At 39.8% G+C, this 22961-nt stretch overlaps 1 protein-coding gene across 1 annotated transcript; it reads left to right on the forward strand.

The window, feature by feature from the left end:
• The first annotated feature begins 723 nt into the window (after nucleotides 1-723).
• LOC129249008 (long-chain-fatty-acid--CoA ligase heimdall-like) lies at nucleotides 724-21626 on the forward strand. Its single transcript, XM_054888617.1, has 7 exons — nucleotides 724-808; nucleotides 15850-16580; nucleotides 16651-17054; nucleotides 17387-17681; nucleotides 17740-18030; nucleotides 18095-18386; nucleotides 21384-21626. Exons 2-7 carry the CDS (start codon nucleotides 15876-15878, stop codon nucleotides 21464-21466), a joined length of 2070 nt encoding a protein of 689 aa, XP_054744592.1. The 5' UTR covers nucleotides 724-808; nucleotides 15850-15875; the 3' UTR covers nucleotides 21467-21626.
• Nucleotides 21627-22961: the final 1335 nt, after the last annotated feature.

A 22961-nucleotide genomic window follows, 5' to 3' on the forward strand; every position in this document is an offset into this window, starting at 1 on the left:
TTTTTGGGTTTTTGGTTTCTGATGAAAATTGCGACCTGCATCTTTCCCGTCGCACGACACATGCACACTCGAGGAGCCTCGGCAAAATGCTTGTACCAGGCATAATATGACATATATTTTAATGAAAAAATTTGAGAAGACTGTTGAAATATAAAACAATAAAACCTGAAAGTTTCGTTTCGATCGAGTATTTCTTTCCTTCCCAAAAAAATCCACGAAAAAATCGATTTTTTGAAGCCTCTAAAGCAGGCTGCCCCCTTAATTATGAGTACACAATTGAGTAATTTTTTTGGATTTTTGTTTTCATTCTCTACCCACTAGCACACTTGCTATGAATGAAGGATTATTGCGTACAATTTGGGTTTCTTTAAAGAAAACATCTGGGAGAAAATGTCTTTCGAAAGGTTAAGCAGGAAAGACCCTACCTCACTTTATGCCAGCTTATTCTTAAATAATGCGTGTGCATTATTATATGGTTACGTTTAAGAAAAAACTTATGCAGAAAAACACATTGTTGCGTATCGAGTTGGAACAAGATGTAATTGCTAATCGGTTAAAAGGCTTAATAGCTACAAATAATTTACCGCATATAAATCATGCAAATGTGAATAATGACCGGAAATAGTAGATTAATTGCGACAATGTTCCTGAAAAAATATTATGCAATTAAAACACAGTTCTGTATAAACATGACTTGATAACCATAAAAGATTTAGTTTCCCATTTGAATGTTGTTGGATACGACGTGTGCTCGAATAGTTGTTTGCAAAGGCAAGAAAATCGAAAGCGTGAGAAAAGGTGTTCAGAAGTGAGTTGAAAAAGCCACCAATCTGAAAGTGAACATATTTGTGGATTACTATTTGCTGTTAGCCTCTGGAAGCCCCTAAGATATCTCAATGGTAAAATTATCTCCATAGATTGGGTCGATAGATTGAGACGAATATTGAGGCTTGTGCAGTCAAAAAGGAATTATGTAGAAATAAGATTTCCATTACACAATAATAATATTTCAAACTGTAAATCAAAACTGTTTTTCCCACAAGAATGTGCAAGCTGCGGGCCGTTTTCTGCAAGTAACCCCTAATGTCCTTTCAAAAGTTTGTTAATGTCCGATTTGTTTAAAGTTTGGTTGAGATGCATTTTAAAATTTTTATCAAAATTCGAAGTGAAGTGAAATTAATGAAAGCGATGCAAACAAAGAGCTCTTCGTTTTGCTCATCGTCATTATCAGCCTCATGAATAATTGATTTTATAGATGGATATTTATGGATGAAATAGCAAATTTATCTTTGTGTCATGCTCAGAAGGCGATAACGTCCGTCTTCTCCTAAGTGCACGCGGATTTAAATACACATTATTAAAATATATTCACTGACTATAGGTCTAAGCTTTAATACTCGCACTGGTTCACGGTGGTTGGTGAGAGTTTAGTGTTACTATTCGGCTGTACTGAGCTGCTACACACTGAACCGGGCAACAGAGATACCAGCTCTCGAAAGATGTCTGGAACTCTATTTTTGATAAATCCATCATAGCCGTCTTCGACTTTTCCATTACTTCCTTGCGGCTGTTAAAAGGCGTTCTCCGTAGTGGCTTTTCGACACAATCAAAGAAAAGAAAAGAAAGGAGGCGGCCGCCGTAGTCGAATAGTAGTGTGTGATTACCATTCGGACGTGCGTAGGTTGTCGGCCAAACTCGCGTAAGCGGTTACGCCGCCAATTAAGAAGAGGAAGAGATTCAAATCTTCGTTGGAATGATAGTACATTTGATGCAATCGATAGTTTTAAGGCATTCAGCCGGGACTAGACTATACATCATATTATTATAATAGTTCAATTACTTTATGAACGATGATTTGCTCCCACGTATTGCTTGCGACTTATAGTTAATATCTTCATCGAAATCATGGGATTAAGTAAAATCGTAGGAACTCAAGTGTGAAGAAATGGTGTTTTGTTTCAGCTTTCATTAAGAAAAGTTTGTAAACAAGGAGGGCAAATTCAAAAATCAATCCTAACAATACGAGAAGCTAGTTCAGTTTTGTTGCCAGACAAATCCAAGAGACTAGCCCGCTCCTCTCAGCAGAAAAATGAGAAAGTTTAATACAGCTATGGCGGCAGTTAGAACCTGCTTTTCCCAAAAGATTCCATATTTCTTCCATGGAGTCTCACACGAGACTCATAGCTCACCTAATTAATGAACTGAAAACCTTACGGCCTCATGCCTGATTCATGTCTCCAACTCTTTCAGGCTCATGAAAAGCACCGCTGAATTTATGCAGGCCTACCTATTAGATTAGATTAGATTTGTGGGGGTTGGACAAGTCCAAGCACTCAGTCAGTAGACCATTGCACTACACCCGTAGTAGAAAGAATAGAGATAGGAAAGATAAAAAGTGGATGGTAAGACGGATAAATTAGTATAAGGTCACTCTTCCACTCATGGATGAATTTTAAGAGATCCGAAAGAGGAAGAGTATGAACTTTATCCATACTCAGTATATCGCAACCCAATATCCTAAGTCTGATTCTGGAAAATTCAGGACAGCTACAGAGAAAATGATCGGCAGTGTCGTCATTCTCAAGACAGGATAGGCATATCGGGCTGTCTACGACCCCCATGGTAGCCATATGCTGACCACACACGTTTGTGACCTGTGATTACACCCACCAGTACTCTCAGATCCTTTCCGCTGAGTTTTAGGAGAAAGGTCGCTATTTTTCTGTTTGGTTTTTTCACAAAGCACTTGGCTACTCTGCACGAGTTCAACTCAGACCAACGACCTCTGTGGGTAGACCTCATGAAGTCCTCAACCCACAGTTGAATCGATGCAAAATTTACACCAAGAAAGGTTTCAGGGCCCCTAGTGGCATACTTGCAGAGCCTTCATTTTCCAATTTATCAGCTAACTCGTTCCCTGCAATACCACAATGTCCAGGCACTCAAATAAGACTAACTTTGTTGTGTTTTGCAACACTGTTCAGTTTTGTCTTACATTCACCGACTAACTTCGTAGAGCAGCGTGGGTTAGCAAGGGCTTTCAGTGCAGCTTGCCTGCACTACAAATTCCAATACTGTTGCCCCGCCACTTTTTCTCAATTAGCCAGTACGCCACATTCAAGATGGCATAGACTCCCGTAAGGAATACCGTGGCGATCTGTCCTGTGGCATAGGAGTACTTAGCGTCTTCGTCTAAGTACCATCCAGCTCCGCCTCCATCACTGGTTTTGGATCCGTCGGTGGAGAAAGTGTGCTGATATCCCGTTAATAGGTTCTCTGGACTTAACCATTCATCTCGATCTGGGATCAAAACATTATATTTCCTACCGAAGCCAACGACAGGCACCCGATTGTCCACCGGCATCGCGAACAGTGTGCACCGCTCCGACAACTGGTGGTATATCAGACAGTGGCCAGTGCTTACTTCATTTCCCCAGACTCCTTTTAACTTGAGCCTGTACGCCGCCTTCATTGCTTCCCTTCGAATTTGAAGATCTAGAGGTTGCAAGTTCAGAATGGCATTAAGGGCATCATCAGATGTCGTACTCATGGCACCTTTGATGGACTTAACTCTGGGTTACACTAATAACCACTATCTCCCTCTTCTTCCCTCTATTGGACCAACTCTCCGTACGATTATCAGTTATAATTACATCTATAAAATCAATTTACTGAATACTAAATAATGCATTTAAAGTAAATTAAATTTATATATGCACATTTGTTGAAGTAAAGATGAAATAGTAAATTCTCCTCTTGAAAAAAGTTACTCATAAAAAACCAACTACTGCCCGAGGCCGACAAAAACCGTAAATTACAACATTAATAGAGTAGTCAAGATGTTGAGCGAATAACAGAGAAGAATTTTGTCCGAATTCTACGCTCTTCTGAAAAATTAAAAATTTTGGGCTATCCTTCGTGCATGTAATTTTTTCGTCACCTCAAGTTGATCGACCCTAATGTAAAGACATTCATCAATCAAGTAGAATGGAAACCAGTTTTATGTTGTTGTTTAATATATAGTAAATAACGTAAATTGTTACTGTTATCATTGTTATTGTTGTTAATTGATTTATGCTGTTATCACTGCTGATATGACAATGGGTGTCGTATGAATTGAACTGTAACTGATAGGTCACAGATCGGGTACAATAACAGTCGGGCATTGCAACAGCAATAAATGTAAAAGGGCTCGCTATTCGGTCTCAGGTACAAATAATTGGTGACACATCCATATGTACACATGTATTTGTGGGAATTAGGGATGCTGCGAATGTGCAAAATTTACGAATGCGAATGCGAATGCGGATATCAAATATTCAAAAAAAAATTGATAAAAGAGAAAATGGAAAAGTTTCAAATTTTTATAAAAAATTAATCAATTCATATTGCTTATATAAACTTCAAATATTTTGGAAAATGTGTTATTCTATATCCAAGTACAAAATCATAAATAATCCAATGGACAACAGTTCAATTCTTGCTTTGGTATTAAAAAACCGACGATGTTGCTGCCACAAAATGTTCGCCCAAATGGAAATATATCTTCAAATTAGCACACCAAGAGTAAAAAACATAAAACACTTGTCACCTCTGGTATCATAATACAGCAATTTTAAAAGATTATTCGCTTTATAATTATTAGGCCACTGAGCACTGTAACCAACGGAGATCTATTGTGCAGAGCCTGCTGAGCTACCCTATATTTTAAGACTTTTTAAAAATTTTAACCCATTCTGGGATTTATTGTTCCATGAGTTATACGAACAGACCATTTACAAAGGATGTGCTCTGAATTTTTAGTGTTCATTTCACAGAATTGACAGATGATGGCTCCAGAGAGGCCAATTTTTTAAGAGATATCTCAGGCTACGATGGCCTGTTAAGTAACCAGTTAAAAGTCTTAAGTTTTCTGCTGAGCAAAAGTCGCATAGCAGAAATTCCTCTGACCGACGTTAGGAATGGTCTCGCTTATCGCTGACCGATAGAATTTCGCCACTGTTCGACGAATTTCTTCTCCTCCAACAAAAATTTCTTAATGTTACGCTTTGTAAGTCGACAAAGAGGCTCAGTACCAATTAGAGGCACGTTTGCTCCTTTTTTAGCCATTTTCCAGCCATTTCATGTCCCTCATATACCTCATGTCCCGCTACCCAACCTAAGGTTCCCTAAAGATGTTAAGAAAGTTAGTCAATTACCATTTTTGAGGTGATTACAGGTGATAGAAAGGCTTTCGAAACCTTCTTGACTCTCTGAATGTTTGTAAATGTGGGGTATTCTAATTTTTCTATGGAGATAATTACACACATCCCAATTGCATGTATTTCTACCTGGAAGATTGTTGGGCAAAAACCCATTGGAATCGAGTTTTTGAGCTTAGGCCAATTGATTCTCACCTCTGTTCTGCCATCTTCTAATTTGGACCCTTCAGTAAACCATATCTGGGGGCCAGGTTTGAAGGTGATAGAATTATTTCTCCAGGCCGTACGTTTAGAACTTGAAAGGTCCTGAAGAGAGTGGGTTTGAATAGGATTACGTCGGGATAAAAAATGGAATTATGTCGAACCTTTTCTTAGATCTTTATTTGTCCTTTCATATCCTCATTTTTTATATTGGAGCTGGCTTTAAACCTCAAACGAGTGCATTTTGCAATTAAAACAGAAAGCGGTGGTATGCATAAGGCTTCAAAAATGTTACTCAACATGAACCAAAGCTACTAATTATGAAAGAGGGTGATTACAGCATCAACTTTGCTGAAAACAGTACTAGTCCAGAGGGACAAATTTTTTTTTGCGGAGGGTTAAATTTTAAAGTTTTGGGCGAAAATACGATGTGAGTTTTAAAGGTTTTCGAGAGGAGTTGAGCCAAAGTAAGCTGGATGCATCGTTGACATGATTTTTTAGTCACTGTTTTTGAGCTATGGCAAATTGCTTCGTTACTTCAATGAAAATGCATAAGAAAGGCAGTTAGATGGTTAAGGTATTCCAAAATATTTAAAGCAGACAATTTTATTGGTGGTCACCAAAGGCACTTATGCGGGTTAAGAGAGGTAGAGGTCCAAGACGCCTCCTCAGAAGGATAGTAACTTTCTCGCTCTTGTGCTAGACACTCTGAGAGCGTAGGTACCTTGCACTGATTGCAAAGTTTTTCGCCGACATTGCATCCGCTTTGCGAATCTAGCCATATTTCGCATCCTTATAGAAGCATTGAGTTCGTCGTGCTCATTAAAAGTTTTCGCTTACTCCGAGTTGGACCTCCAAGGTTTGCCATGGCTTACTTAACATGCCGCTTACTTTGGCAACTCTTGTGGCAGCTTGATTTATGTGCGCCAGTAAGTTAATCTTGAGTCTAGTTGCACTCCTAGGTATTAGAGAGGTATACTTTATGAGAGAGTGCACTGTACTTATATATAGGGTGGCCCATGTAAAATTTGCTTTTTGAATCGGCTATAAAAAAAACTAATTAATATTTTTTCAAACTTTTTTTTTATTTTGAAGATTGAACATTGTCATTTATGAATGAAAAATAATATCGTTCAAATGACTGCCACGACTGGCTTTACAGTAGGCCATTCGATCAACCCAATTTTTAAGCACATTTTCGATTGTTTGGGCTCCAATTTCATGAATGGCAACTTCGATTTCGTGTTTTACAGCATAAATCATCTCTGGATGGTTCGCATAGCATTTGCCCTTAACGGCTCCCCACAAAAAATAGTCCAACGGGCTTAAATCACAGTTCCGAGGCGGCCAATTGATATCGGAATTTCGGCTGAATTTTCGGTTTTCTAAAACGGTAGCCAAAAGTTCGAGTGTTACTTTGGCAGTGTGACAAGTTGCACCGTCCTGTTGAAACCGAATGTCGCCCATGTCATCCTCTTCAATTTTTGGAAACAAAAACTCGTTGAGCATGTCACGGTAACGCTCGCCATTTACTGTAACCGCGGAAGAAGAAGAAGACTCACCACTTTGGAAATAGGTTTTCAATATTTCCCAATTTTGTTCAAGCACATAGCGTCTCATTTCGTAAATGTCAAACCTTTAAGTAAATTATGAACACATTTGACATTTCATTTGTGTTACCATTCTCAAAAAAATAGGTGGTTAAAAAAGCAAACGCTATATGTCCCAGCCTGTACAATATAATTGGCGCGTATTCTTCTGTTAGGAGTTTGGCCTCCGATTCGTGGTGTGCGTTTTGGCACCCAATTTCTTGCCATGCCACGACTTGCGCAACATTCTCCTTCGGAAAAGATTCGCATCGGCTATTACGAACGCGAATGCGAATGCGAATATTCGCAACATACCTGGTACAAATGTATGCATGCATGTTGTTTTTGTTGTGTAGTTATAACATGAATGTCATGCATCTTAATCCTTCGGCATAGCAGCGAGCACAGGCATGTTTTTGTGTAGGGCAGAGCTGATTTCATTCACTAGAAATTTTGAAAAACAAATATATGTTTGTATGTATATACAAGTACAACAAATATTATTTATTTGCAATGAGTAAATAATGACGTTAGTATGTTTTTATGTACGTATGTTTGTATGTGTGTGCGAAGCAATAATTTCGTTCAGCGAGTATTCGTGTTTATAATCCAGATTTTAATGGGCTCTTTTTTGTACAATTAAGTATATGAATGTATGTATGTATATATATATATGTATGTATGTATATATATATGTATGTATGTATGTATGTAGGTATGCAGGTATATATCCACCTTAACTTTGTCTACTTGCACACTTATTTACTCTATTATTTAGTACATTTTTATTTATCTATTAGTTCGCCATTCATTCACAAGCACGAGTCGTAAACCCCACCATCGAGGCATTTAGTCATTCGCTGGAATTTATGTAATTACAGTATTTGATATGGGCCTACATACGAGTATATGTATGTATGTATGTCTGCCTGCGTCTAACTAGAATAGTTCCATACAAACTATTTATGAACATACTTTTGTATGTAGGTATGTGGCGTGCATAAATGCTCAGAGATATATATATAAGTACGTGTGTACATATGTGCATAAGTATGTATATTATAATTGCACAAAGATTTGTTGTTAAAAATTTCTACAATTATTTACAAACATACATATGTGTGTATGTAGTTGCTGTGTGTTGCTGTAGAGTGGAAAGTCGTGGAACCCACGAGGAGCGTTTTGGCTTTGTCTAGCAACGCATATAAAAATATATGTATGTATGTGCGCGTAGGTATGTATGACTGTGCATATGTATGCATATTTCATGTATTTGCACCAAAGTAACATTTCCTAGTGCGCCATCGCGGATTGCCATTGCAGATTTCTGTTCGCCTGGTGAAAATAAGAAATCTATATGTACCTTATAATGCCGACACACACACACAAACACAGATGATTTATGCAAATATATGCATTTAGATATTAAATAAAACAGTATTACATACATACATACTTCGATAGTTTTGAGTTAATGTGCAAATTTGCTATTTAAAGTGTTCGGAAAACCACTCTTGTGTGCTCCAGTAAACAGTTAACTCCTGGAGACTCCATGATACATACATACATACATATGTACATACATAACTGACTGCAGAGCTCTAAGCGAATAATGAAAACACTTTTGCATTATTTCTTATATATGAACATACGTACATACATACATAAGTACATTCATCCATATTGGTTACTAATTTAAGTTCAACTTTGACAGCATTGCCATACTGATATGGATATAAGAATCATATATACAAACATACATACAAACATGCAAACATAAATACAAACATACATCCAAACATGCATACATACATACATTTGCGTTTGCATGGACTTTCATATCCAACAGACGTGTCTGCCATCGAAAATTTTAGTTTATTTACTCAAAACACAGAAAGCGCCATTAATTTGTAGTTCTTTATGTATTTAATATAGGATTGTAACACGCAGACTATTCGCGTACATACATACATACATATGTGAGTGAGTGTAAGCATATTTGACGAAATGCCCTTTTAAAACTGTAAGCCTGTGTAACTTAAATTCGATGTCATCAAATTTTAAATATAACTTAAAAGGCTCATATTCGCCGAATGAGTCCAAAAAGTCAGCCCCTTTACCCTCAGGAGGGAAACAGTGCTGATTCTTCATCGTCATCAGGTTGTTAATATCAAAGTCTGGTACATCTGCACGTGTAGCAAAGAAATAAGAGCCAAATGCGGACCCTTTCCAATTATGTCTAATTCATATAATTCGAATTACTCTCGAATCCGGGCCCCTCTGAGAACTCCGGGCTCGGGGTAAAAAGTTCCCGACCCCTCCCCCTCCCGTCGGGCCTGCTAAGGAGAGGTTGTTGAGATGAGTACACCGCATCCTCCATACAGTTGACATAAAAAATACTCGAAGTAATACCCAGTCGCACAGTATGTATGTATATTTCGCAGTTAGTGCCCTATAAGGACACACACAAAATGCGCGAACTGAGATTTTATCAACGTCAGATGATTCCTCGAACGCCTACTTGCCCAGCGCTCGGTGAGTTGACCTGAAGCTTACCCTTCCAGAAGCAAACAACAGGTCGTCAAGTGGATCTAAATTCTCTCCATTTGTGGAGAAACTACCTCCCTTGTCTGGCCAGCTCATTCGCCTCGCAGTTTCCCGCAATAGCCAGGTAGCCAGATGAGCCTTATATCAAGGAAAGTAAAGTCAGGCATTTCCTGACCCTTTTTCAAGTGCACCGTCAACGAGCTCAGAACCCTAATTGCCGTTTGGCTAGCGCAGTAAAAGCCAAGCCTTTCTTTCAACTTCGAGCCATCCTTGAACAAGTTCACTACGCCCTGTCTCGAAATGCTGCACCACACCCACTCCTCCCTTGTTGAATATGAATGGAGAATGCCCCGTTTGGACTAAGTAACGGTATACAAGTATCAGTTGTCAAGGAGACGAAGCCTAAGTTTCTAAGGATACCTGAGTGTCCGTAAGTGAGGTCGAGCCTGTAGCCATTCAGTCTGATTGTGGCATGTGCAGCGGCAGTTTTGCCTGCGATGCCTACAGGTACCACATGCACCACGACATTAAGCACTAGATTAGGAGTAGTTCGAAACGCCCCACTGATTCTAATAACACCAGTACTATGAACTCTCTCCAGCTTCTTCACCGTTGTCTTCCTCTCCAGTGAGCTCCACCAGAAGATTACTCCATACAACAAAATTGACTTCATAATGATATTATAGAGCCGAAATGCAACCCTAGACGAGAGGCTCCATCTTTTGCTAACAACGCTCTTGCACCCATACAACTCCTTTTGGGCCCATTGTCTATTTCCACGTTAGCTTTTTGTCAAGGATTAGACCTAGGTATTTCATCTTGTCAGAAAGCAAAAAGCGCCCCTATTGAGGGAAGTTAAGCTCTGGGTATTTTATATTATATTCCTTCGTAAATAGGACGAGCTCCGTCTTGAGGGCGTTCCCTGTAACAATTAGTACCACGTCATCCGCGTAAGCAATCACCCTGCATCCCCTTCTCACCAGCTCCACCTGCAAGTCAGTGGCAACGCCAATTAAAAGAGGTGGTGAGACCATACTCACCTGACGAGGTCCTTTTACGTCAGCTGTATGGAGGATGAGGTGGAATCATCTTAGCACTTGCTCCTCAGCTGTTCCGGTCTCGCGGGATTAAGATTTAGGCATCTTGGTTCTCACTTCTTTTCAGACATAGGACGTCTTGATATCAAAAACCTGATGAACTTCGTCAGCAGCATAAAATGGCTAACACAACCGCAAATTAGTCACTGTTCATAGTCCATAAATACTCAACCCTCCTCACCCCTCTCCTTTTCGTCCTATCGTTTTTTTCCTTCACCTCTTTTTCCCTCGTGCAATGGTATCTCACAGGATGAACTAAACTTCTTTCGCCCAAGTGGTCCCACTCTCTGGGCAACCATTACAACCTAACCTAAACTAACCTATGACTAACGACTCTCTCTGCCACGAATATGAGAGTGATTGCCTCCAGAGAATGTGTGCCTTCAGGAAGACGTTATTTAAAGACCCTTCAATGTCGAAGCATGCGCTCACAGCAAACCTTCTAATTTCTCGTTTTTTGTAGTTTGTAATAACTTTTACATTTTCTACATTACAACAAAATAAGTAAAGTATGTATAAGTTCAAATTACTTCTAAATGAATTGTTAAAACAAAACTAATTGTTTAGTCTTAATCAGTTTTTCATAGCCCCTAAGCAATATTGTATTTTTTAAGCCTTTCAGAAGGTGCGTGAATCGTTTTTTTGTGTTTGTGTCTTTTATAAGTTAATCATCTTCACTGCACTCAATCTGTGAGTTGCTATATTCCAAGGCCTCAATGATGGTCATGCAAGCACTGACATCACTCATAATTCATTTAAATATTATTAACAGATCAGCAATTTCGACTGCTAGCTCTAAACTCTGTTAAATGTAATCCACAAAGTTAGTTGTGGTCCGTTTGCATATCCTTTGGGGCCATTTTCGAATGCAAGTATGGCTCATTGTACTCGTAGGCTGCCGCTAATGCAAAATCAGCAACTCATTCATCAGCGTACTCGTGAGTTTAACTATCATTAGCGGAATTTGGTTCGAATTGGACATCAGCTGCTTTATCAAATGCCACGTAATCTTTATTAGTTTATACCCCAGCAAATATACCAGTTGCTTCATAACCTTTCAAGTGCATACCTCACCATATACCCCACTGCTGCTTCTTGTTCGCTTACCTTTAGTTGTTCAAATCTGTCGGTATTTGTTCCTAGCAATACATTTACGAGTGCCTCTGAGTATATTTTGGCTGTTCCTTTCTTGCGCAAAAGCATAAATAAAACGCGAATGAATTGCATGAAAATACTCGACTTCCAAAAAACAATAATAAGTTAGCTATCACCCAATTAAAGTCGGATTAAGCGCTCAATGATGCATTGAGAAAACGGGTACAGAAGCCAGTATCCTCGTACGATCGACAACGCGAATCAGTAGGCAACGAATTTGCTTACAAATTCACAATAATCGTAAACCTGGAATTCGGATCGCATTACCTGCTTAGTTCAGTCCTTAAAAATATTTAACATAAAATTTAGATTCCAAAGCCAGTCAAAAGGGACTACTTATAAATAGTGTGAAAATATAGACTGGAATGCCCGTTGCAAGCTTAATATTAAGGGTCGTTAAGTTTCAAGGGTCGGTGTTGATTTTGAATAAAATACAATTTTTTTAGGAAATTATTTTCATTTTTCTTTATTGTGATAATATTGGTATCGCTCAATTACGTATAAAACAAAATATCGGCCGCGGCTTTGTCGGCACACCTCCATCCGATGGTCCAAATTTTTTATCACACTGAGGCATAATTGAGGTTCTATGCCGTTAATGTGCCGACTTATCTCATCCTTCAGCTCTTGAATTGTTGCTGGGTTATCGACGTACACCTTTTCTTTCAAATAACCCCAAAGAAAGAAGTCCAACGGTGTCGTTGACGCCTAGGTGTGGTTCACATTCAACATCGGCCCTTGAAATTTAACCATCCTTTAGTACATCGTAAGCAATAGAAAAAACCAAACCGCCATTAACTCAACAGAAAGCTGTGATACTTCATCACACTAACAAACTATGTAGAATTTTTGCTTTCATAGCGCGCAGTACTTTTTAGTAGATTTGCATTTCAACAGTGCAAAGCGAAGAGCAAAAACTTTCACAAATGGCCATTCACTACTTTCATTTCGAATCACTGCGATTTATTTAATATTTGTGTGCAAGTACAGTATTTGGAATACGAATTTTTGTTGAATTATTATTTAGTAAAAATTTCAACTTTACTCGCAAACAAAAGTGCACCACAGTTGTTTGAAAATCTTTTTATTAAATAATTTAAGTAAAATCTGTGCAAATTTTAACAAAAAGTGCCGATATGTGTAACAGGCGAGAAGCCGCAAATAGCAGCAAAACTGAGTAGCAAAAACAGCAAAAACCACAACAACAGTAACAGCAGCATCCGGCAGCCGATGCAGCCACAGAACATAAAATTTCAAATTTTGCATAGTGTTGCCGAAAAAACCAAATGCACAAAAGAAAGTATGAAGCTGGTGGTCCAGTGGTACAGTGGGCCAGTGGATAGATGAAAGCCAATAGGAAGTGAGGAGCGGAAGTGAACTGTATAACTTGTGATTGTTGTTGGTTTGATGACCGTGCTACACAGGTAAGGGGTGTTTCCTGCTCAAATATCGGGCTGGAAAAGCAGCACTGAAGCTGCTAGGCAGGGAAGTCATATGTAAGTTTGTATGCGCGATATGTATTACATACATACAAGCGTAGTTGTAGGTATGTACATGTGTATGCTTGATTGAAATGAAAGTAAAAACAGTGCTGATGCATAGTTGATTTGAGGAAAAGTTAAATAACTGAGTTATTGTGTATCCGAGGCCACTGATAATGAAAACCACAAAAGTTAAAATTGCACCAGTACGGCTGCTTACACTATAGCATATGCATGTAGAAATTTTAGAAAGACCAACGCCGCAGTACAACTGCACAGTTGGTTGAAGAGAAATTCAAAGGCTGACTTAGCGCGAAAGACTTGATTGAAATTTGATTGTCTTTCCGTCATTTTGCAGTAAAAAGCCCTTCCAGCAGATTTCCACAACCCAAACACGATTTGTTTCTTCTGCATTATAGTCCTTGTTGCAAAGAATACATAAGTGGATTCTAATTTTAATAGCTTCTTTGATTGATGCTTTAAAAAACCTGTAAAGGTATTTATTTTATTCTTTTCGTTTTTACATATTTTTACATTTCATTATTTAATTATATTTCAGTTTTTATTTACCTTAGTTTACTCTCTCATTCTTAATTTTTTTTTCAATGAAATAAGCGAAATAAAAGAGTAAAGCTAAGTTATAATGATAAGTGAAAATTTCGCGTAGAGTTGCTCCATTTCGTAAATTTTTAAGGGTTGCTTAAATCGGCAACAGTCCTTAAACGGCTTAATAAATTTTGGCGAGTCTTTTGTTGGAAAGTGCCACGGGGCTCCCCAATTTTGGCGAAAGTGATTTTTATGGCCCTCAGTTCGAGCTTTTTTGAAGGAAACAATTCTTGCTCTCTTGCTTTTTGCTGAGTGCAATTCAGGCTCTATTCTATAAGGTGGCGCACAATTAATCACCCCATCCGAAAACTTTTGAATTTTTGCAAATGGCGTCGTACATCAATTCACAGTGGACACTAGTGAGCTTGACAGCTGGCAGACAAGCAGTGGAACGTGTATACAGGGTTTGATTGAAAAGCAATGAGCCTTATTTTTTTTAAGCAGTTTTATTAAACCTTTTGGCTTTTACAACTAATTAATATTCTTCAAAATAGGACCCTTGAGCGTCAATACACCGCTGGTAGCAGCCCTTCCACTGCAGGAAACATTTTTTAAACTCATCCGCCGGAATCGCGTTCAATTCGGCTGTCACAGTTTTTTGGATCGCCTCGATGGAGTCGAAACGCCTCCCCTTCAGCTTTCTTTTCAGGCGCGGAAACAAGAAGAAGTCCGGAGGGGACAGGTGTGGGTTGTAGGGAGGGTGGGGAAGCACCGGAACACCCATCTTGGCCAATGCAGAGGCCTTCGTCTGTTTGAGTCGTCGAAGGCCTTCCAGATCGCTGTTCGTTTTCGGCGTCCTTCCGGCCTTCCTTGAACGACTTGTGCCACCGTTTTACCTGAGCACTGGACAGAGATTGGTCCCCGTAAGCCTCCTTGAGTAGCCCAATGGTTTCGGGTTTCTTTTACACAAAATTTTATCGAGTAACGTTGCTCCAACGATCACTGCAATTTCGCCACTGCAAAATCCTAACACACTTTTAAAACAGCTTTCACGCGCGGAGCGATGTTGACTGCACCGCTGTTGCCAGCGAACTGGGAGCGGTTTTTAGTGGAAGGGGAAGGTCCAATGCTCATTTTCCCCCACCAGCCGATTCGGTTGATCGCTTGGCAGACGCTCCGCGCGGGAAGGCTCATTACTTTTCAATCAAACCCTGTAGGTCGACATAAAGATTTACTTCCCCCAAAATCATTTTTATTTTTTATTTAGCGCTCCATGAACAAGTGATGTTCAGGGATGGTTCGAAGCTGGGTGAAAGAGTTGGTGTGGGAGTATTTTACAAGAAGCTCGGCATCAAGCTCAAATTTGGGCTTCCGTAGTGTCAGTGTTAGTGTTTTCCAAGAGGAGGTAGCCGAAATTAAGGAAGAAGTGGATTGGTTGCTCTGCTTCTGACTTCTCTCTCGATTGCACCCGAAAACTTCGATATTAGGCTAATTTTGGTTCCCGGTCACAGCTAATAAGCGGGCTAGACAGAGGACCCTGGAAATGGTTTCATCGCAAAATGAGAGGAGAGAACCTGTGGTCTGCTCATGGAAAGATGGGTCACACGAGCGCTGGGCTAGTGTGTTTTAATGTGCATGGGTGGATCGGGGGCGCTCAAGGGAACTTGTAATGCTAACATAGCCACAGCTCTCGAATTTGGTTGGTATCCTTACCTCATATTGTCCGTTAGCGGCCCATGTGGTGCTCCCAATTTTTTGCTACACCTGCGGATATTGCAGGTTTAAGTATCACACAATTTGTGAAATTCATCAGTGGCTTGAAGCGGTTAATACGACTACCGGTTAATATAGTCACCATTGGTCGTCATCCTCTAATCCAAAGCCCCTTCTTCGTTTTTCATCTGTCTGGTTCTTTTCCATCTACTTCCCCTTATATGGTATCACAATGGACGAATTTTGATTATCCTATCCTATTTAGTACATCATAAGCAACCTCATTTCATGGTAATAAAAATATATTTGTTTGTTTCAGTAAGGCTACAGTTAACATATTAAAAAATGAAGCGCATTAGCGAAGAGTTTGCAACGTTTGCCAGCCTTAAACCAGCCACCAGCTACACATCAACTTCCCTCCTCGAACCTGTACGCCTGCGCATTGCAAAGCAGGGTGTCTCAGCAACTGCTCCACAAACCATTCCACAACTTTTTCGCGAGTGTTGCCAACGTTTTCCAAACGATCCAGCTTTGGTTTACGAAAACAAAAGCTACAAGAACAACAGCACCGCAAGCGCCTGGACGACAGTCACTTACGAAGAGTACGAGCGGAACGTGGAGAGAGCTGCACTCGCTCTCCTGCATTTAGGTTTCACACCAAACAACTGCATCGGTTTTCTGGCCAACAATTGTCCTGACTGGTATTTCTTGCAGTTTGGCGCTCTGCGTGTTGGTGGCGTGGTCGCAGGTATATATCTCACTAGTTCATCAGAGGCAGTGAAGCATGCACTGGAAACCACGTCAGCTGTCATATGTGTGGTGGATGATGCCAAACAGTTGGCCAAGGTGCGGGCAGTTAGAGATAAGTTGCCACGACTGCAGGCTGTAATACAGTTGTATGGGTCTTTAGAGGATGGTTTGACGCAAGAAGCGGGCTACTATCGTTGGTCGGATTTGATGGCATTGACATATGAGCGGCACCTGCTGCAAGTGCTGAAGCGCAGCGAGATGGAGGTGGCGGCAAATCAATGTGCGCTGCTTATTTTTACGGTAAGCTTGTAAAGAACTACGTATCGAAATGTGTTAATTTAACTTTTTCATTTCTATTTTCTATTTACAGTCCGGTACAACTGGTCTTCCCAAGGCCGTTATGCTTTCGCACGATTCCATCACACTAAGTATAAAAATTAGCTTTTCAATTAGTGGGTGCACTGGGGATTTCCGTGGTGTAACTATTTCCTATTTGCCCATGAATCATATCGCTGGCCAAATTTTTGAGATCGTGATGCCTCTTCTGAATGGAGATTGTGTATACTTTGCGGGTCCGGATGCGCTTAAAGGATCGCTTGAGGAAAGTCTACGAGTCGCGCGGCCTACACGAATTTTTAGCGTTCCACGAATCTTTGAAAAAATACAAGTACAACTACAGAAGGCTGAGGACAGCTCGTCGCTTTGGTGGCGCTATATTATTGCTTGGGCCAAGGGCACGTTATTGAATTCCTACATGAACAACACGGAGCGAATGTGAGTACTCCCCAATGTGGAAATTAATGACTTTATATGTGGCGGCCGCCGTAGTCGAATGGGTTGGTGCGTGACTACCATTCGGAATTCAGAGAGAACGTAGGTTTTGAGTCTCGGTGAAAAACCAAAAAAAATCTCCTCATAAAAAATATCTGCCGTTCGGAGTCGGCTTGAAACTGTAGGTCCTCCATTTGTGGAACAACATCAAGACGCTCGCCACAAATAGAAGGAGGAGCTCGGCCCAACACCCGAAAGGGGTGTATGCACCAATTATATATATACAAATGTGTGTCAGTTATTGTGGAGTTATTGAAATGTTTTTTCTTTCGCAGCAAACCAAAGACAACAATTAAATACATTTTGGCCTCAATAATCATGCAAAAGTTTAAGACTCAATTGGGTCTTGACCGTTGTGAAAATTGTTGGATTGGTAGCGCTCCACTTCCGGTGAAACTAAAAAAATTCTTCCTGAGCATGGATATACCGGTAGCCGATATTTTTGGTACTACGGAGGCTGGTGGTGGCATATCATTTACACAAGGCTACTGCCATTTGGACAGCTGTGGAAAAATATTGCCAGGCGTTGAAGCTAAAATCGATAAACCGAATAGCGATGGACAAGGCGAGGTATTTGACTTTCTTCAGCCATAAAAATAACTGCAATTTACTTGTGGAATATTCACAGATCTGCGTGACTGGGCGCTGCATAATGATGGGCTACCTGAACGAGCCGGAGAAAACCAGCGAGGCTATAGATGCAGAGGGTTGGTTGCATACCGGTGACGTGGGAGTCTTTCACAGTGATGGTTGCATACTCATAACCGGACGCATAAAAGAGATAATTATAACAAAAGGTGGCGTGAATATACAACCGTATCATGTGGAGGATCTCATCAAAGCCGAATTGCCCTGCTTAAGTAATGCTCTGCTAGTGGGGGATAATCGTAAATATTTGACTGCGTTACTGACACTGAAGGTGAGCTTTTCCACAGATCTCAGGGTTCGCAATGAAATTCAAATCAAATCATTTCTTTATTTAGACTAACATTGATGGCGAAACCGGGCTACCGCTTGACACCTTACATCCAGACACAATTTCTTGGCTGCAGTCGCTCGGCTGTAACTATTCTTGCCTATCGGCAGTTCTTAGAGTTCCAGCTTATTCTCAAGGCTATGATTATAAGAGAGCAATTCCAAGCCCCGACCAGAACGTTGTGGCGGCTATCGATAAAGCTCGGATAAGAGCCAACGAAAGGGCGTTATCGCGCGCGCAGAAAGTACAGAAATTCGCATTGTTGCCACATGACTTCACAGTGCCAACTGGGGAGTTAGGTAAGAAAAACAGTTTTCACAATATTTCAGAGAAAACGTTGCACACTGGGACCGCTTTGTACAGACTGATGTCCCAAAGTCCCTTAATGGTATTTTTCAACTGGAAAGGGTGTAAGCAGTCAGCAATTTTTCTTTTTATTCACCTATGGATGTCCATATACCCCCCGTTCAAATCAAATTACAACGACACTTCCAATTTTTAAAAACGAATTTGTGCTCTCGCTGATATGAAGGGGCGCCACCGTCGAAAGTAATTCAGTAAATTCAATAATCTCTGCCATTAGCTGGAAAAAACATTTTTTTTTGTCGGGGCAACTAGCAAGCACAGCACTCAGATACAATTAATTCCATTCTACTGCACTCGGATTCCCTTTTAATTTTCTTTAAATCTACCCCATCTCCGAAGAAATCTGAGTAGATCTTGTAGTGCCAAGGAGCCAAAGTGGTCGCTTCTTAACACATCAGTGCCAAAGGCCTCAAACCTGATTCGAGCGAAGGCAGGGCAGACACACAAGAAGTGGTCCGCCGTCTCATCCTCCTCTTCACAAGCTGGGCAGAGTACACTGTCTGAGATGCCCACCCTTTCCATGAGCTTCGCCCACAGAAAGTGGTCCGTCATCAGTCCAACCAGCTCTCTGCACTCCCTTCTGCTTAATGACAGGAGGGTTTGCGACAGTCGATCGGACATGACAGGTAACATCAGTTTAGACCATCTGCACCCTTTCTCAGCCTGCCAAGCTCGCTTGAGGGTTGTAGTTACCCATTTGCTAACCGTGGCTTTGGTGGCCGCAGAAGGGAGTGGCAAAAAGGCTCTGTGCCAAAGAAGTTGGCCTCAGAACCCATCTTAGCTAAGGAGTCAGAGGTCTCGTTATTTTATTAATAATTACACTAGTTTACAAAAAATTAATATTTATTTAACTCAACGTGTTGAGTCGTCTCGGTGTTGAGTCGTCCGTTTCGCCTTCCAAATAAAAACAACAGATATTTAGTGGTCGCGCTGAAATCTTTATTAAATTTTAGTTAATTTTTTGTAGTATACAAAAATATAGAAATATGCCTGGGTTAGGAACCTTTCTCTGGATAGCACACGCTCATCCTCTAAATTTACAAAATGAACTAACTAACTGAACTACAGCCGGTGTCAGAAGAAAAGAACCGGTTGTTTTCTTGTAACTTCAAAATATATTTCGTGCTGCTACTGCTAACTCAGGTTAGTGTCGTTCGAAACTTTCCCGTAAACGCAACCTAACAAAAACGAGTGAGAAGTATGCGAAGCGTTTTAAGGCGGTAATTTTATGCACGCATTCGAAAGGGCCGAAATTATCTTACGCCGCGGCTGTAAAAGAGATGAAAAAATCAAAAAAGTTGTTGTGATGTGGAATCAGCGGTATAAAGTGTTGATGACTTTTCCGAGCGCGGCTTGAAGCGAGTGACGACAAAAGAGCAGTATAAAGTGATCGTCCAACTTTTTAAGCGGGACACTTCTTTGTGATTATGCCAAGCACGATCGGTTCTTGCTAAAAGGTGAATAGATGTGAGTATCAACACCATCGAACGTCGACGGAAGAAGGCGAACACATATAGAACTTCCGTCCCATATCGTTAAAACTACTATTCTCAGAAAAACTCATTGAGAAACAACAAAACAAGCAAATGGGGTCACAGTAATGGGCTGGCCTTCCCCATTGAAAATGTATGGGGGACTATGAAAACGCACCTTGCCGGAAGGGCAGTCAATGATTGCAATGAAAGCAGCTCGTGCGTCAAGTTCGCAAAATCTAGTCCTGTGTGTCGACAAGCTACCCAGAAAAGTTGGTCCAAAGCATAAAGGAGATGTCAGGCTATACTCGACAACGATGGAGACTATACTGCTTATTGAGTAATTGCGACTCGTAGTTTCGTACATACTTTCATGTAAAAATATTTTAAATATCTTTTCTGCATGAACAATCGCGATTCCTCTTTTCTGACACAGACTGTAAATCTCAATATGCACAATCGCTTGACAATAAGCCTATCTGAAAAACTAACGGCTGCATCTGAACGCTAACTGCAGATTAATAGGTTTGGCCAATAACTATGGTGAAAAACAAAATTGTGATGGTAACTTCCGCTGTCATGTCACGAAAACACTCACTCGTCCAAGCAGTCGTTGTTCAGATAGCAACTAAGTGACATAGTGTTAGTTTTCTTCGTAGTTTTCTATCACTAACACATTTTCAGTGGTAAATAAACCGATTCAATACCCGGACTACGTCAGCCTATCCGCTCATTCTGTCAAATTCGCTGAGAGGCGGTTGGCGGTCTGATATTGGCCACACCATTAAAAATCTTTCTTCATGCGTATGTAAGAAAGAGTCAGAGCAATGCAGTTGGGTACTGGAAATCGAGAGAGCGGTTGGAAGTACACCGGTAAACGGCTTAACAATCGGAGTTTGGTAAATTCAGTCGCTGAGCTCCAAAATTCATGCACGAATATATACGTGACAGTTTTAAGCCAATACTTTGTTGGAAATTCTCGCATTTAATTTCTTCAGAATGCCAGTTTTTTCTTTTATTATAAGCAGCGTAATTTTTCTCTTTGCCGTTATGAGACCACACCACGCAAAAGTTAACGCTAAACTGCCATTTCGTCGGCAAATGAAGCAAAGAATTAGGCGGTACTTCCGCTAATTGCATTCAGCTGATTCAAAATATGTCACTACCAGAATGACATTGACGCCACTTCCCGTGCTTTATTCCTAAAAGTACAATGTAAAGAGGGCAAAAGAGGAAGACAAAACTAAAAATGTTGCAAGTATCGAATTAAAAATTTTCTAGTATCGCAGGTACTGAGTACGTAATGAAAAAAAATTGTGTCGCAATAATCGAGTTCCTACTGTAAATTTAAAAATATAAAGCAATCTTTTTATATCTTTGCGTATTTTAAATACTTTCCAACATAATAATACTTTTAAAATACTTTTTTATTAAAACTTTTATTTATGTTTATTTCAGGTCCTACACTGAAATTCAGACGCAGTTTCGTCATCAACAAATATCTCCATATTATAGATCGATTGTACAGTGAAGAGAGTTGACTTTCATGGCCTCACTATTATGTATATGTACTTGTAGGGGTCTTTGTATGTTTCTAGTGAAAAACATATTTACTAATTTTTTATATTTTATAATTTTTATATTTTTGTTAGATACTTGGTTGTAACTAGTTTTAGAGTAGCTTAATTTCAAGAAAATACGTCCATTGCACATTTCATGAAGCCATGAAGGCATGAAGGGTATAAAGGTTTTAAAAATAAAATAAAATACAAACAAATGATCACAATATATTTTTGATTTTATCGAAATGGTAGTTATATTTAAATAATAACAGGTGTTATTTTGAATAGCTCGCTATTTCCGTAGATCTCACTTTTGAAGCTGTCATTTTTTGATATTTGACAAGTAGAAACTACGCTACTAATAAAACTGGAGCGATTCGCGCCTAAACAACGCATTCAAATGATTAAAATTCACTATAAAACTGGTGAAAATTTGGCAGAGACGGTTCGTGAAACTCGAACATTTTTGGGTCATCCTGAATCACCTTTTCGGACCGCAATACAGAAATTGGTGAAAAACTTCGAGCTGTTGGGACAAGTTAGTGATGTGAAGAATAAAACCCGTGCACGTCACTCAAAAACAGCCGAAAATATTACTGTTGTAGCCGAAATTTTTGAAAAAAACCCAGGTTTGTCCATTCCTCATCGTCCTTTGGAATTAGGCATTCCACGAACGTCATTACATCGTATTTTGCATAAAGATTTGGGTCTTAATGCTTATAAAGTCCAGTTAACACAAAAACTCAAGCCGGCCGATCATCAACAACGTCGTGTCTTTTCTGATTGAGTCGTTGAAATGCATGAAAATGATCCGGGATTCCATCGAAAAATCATCTTGAGTGATGAGACCCATTTCCACCTCAGTGGCTTCGTCAACAAGCAAAAGTGTCGGATCTGCGGTTCAGAAACTCCAAGAGTTATTGTTGAAAAGCCACACTGTCTGTCTCACTGACTGTTTGGTGCCGTTTATGGCCCGGCGTAGTCATTGGACCTTACTTTTTCGAAAATGAAGCTGGAGCAACAGTTACGGTGAATGGATTGCGCTATCGACAGATGATTAACGATTTTTTATGGCCGGAATTAGATGGTATTGATCTGGACAACGTTTATTTTCAACAAGGCGGTGCTACATGCCACACAAGCAACGAAACCATTGATCTTTTACGGGAATAACACCTCTTATTGGAAAACCCTGTATAATAATTCATTCCACCCGGTAAGGTGGTAAAATTTTATGGAGTTGATACCATAAATTGCGTTAAATAACTGTAGCCAACGACTTATTGACAAGTTTTAACAATGTATTATTTAATAATTAATTTTAATTTAATTGTTAAAGTTTTTTTGATGAAAATATGGTTGACTCTGCTACAAAAACCTTTTAGTTTCAAGTTTCACAACCATTGCAAATTTGGAAAAAAAACTCAAAAAATTTTCATCAAAATTTCAAACTTTTTACTCAGAATTTTCAGCA

The sequence above is a fragment of the Anastrepha obliqua genome, chromosome 5, assembly GCF_027943255.1.
Source record: "Anastrepha obliqua isolate idAnaObli1 chromosome 5, idAnaObli1_1.0, whole genome shotgun sequence".
NCBI classification, from domain to species: domain Eukaryota; kingdom Metazoa; phylum Arthropoda; class Insecta; order Diptera; family Tephritidae; genus Anastrepha; species Anastrepha obliqua.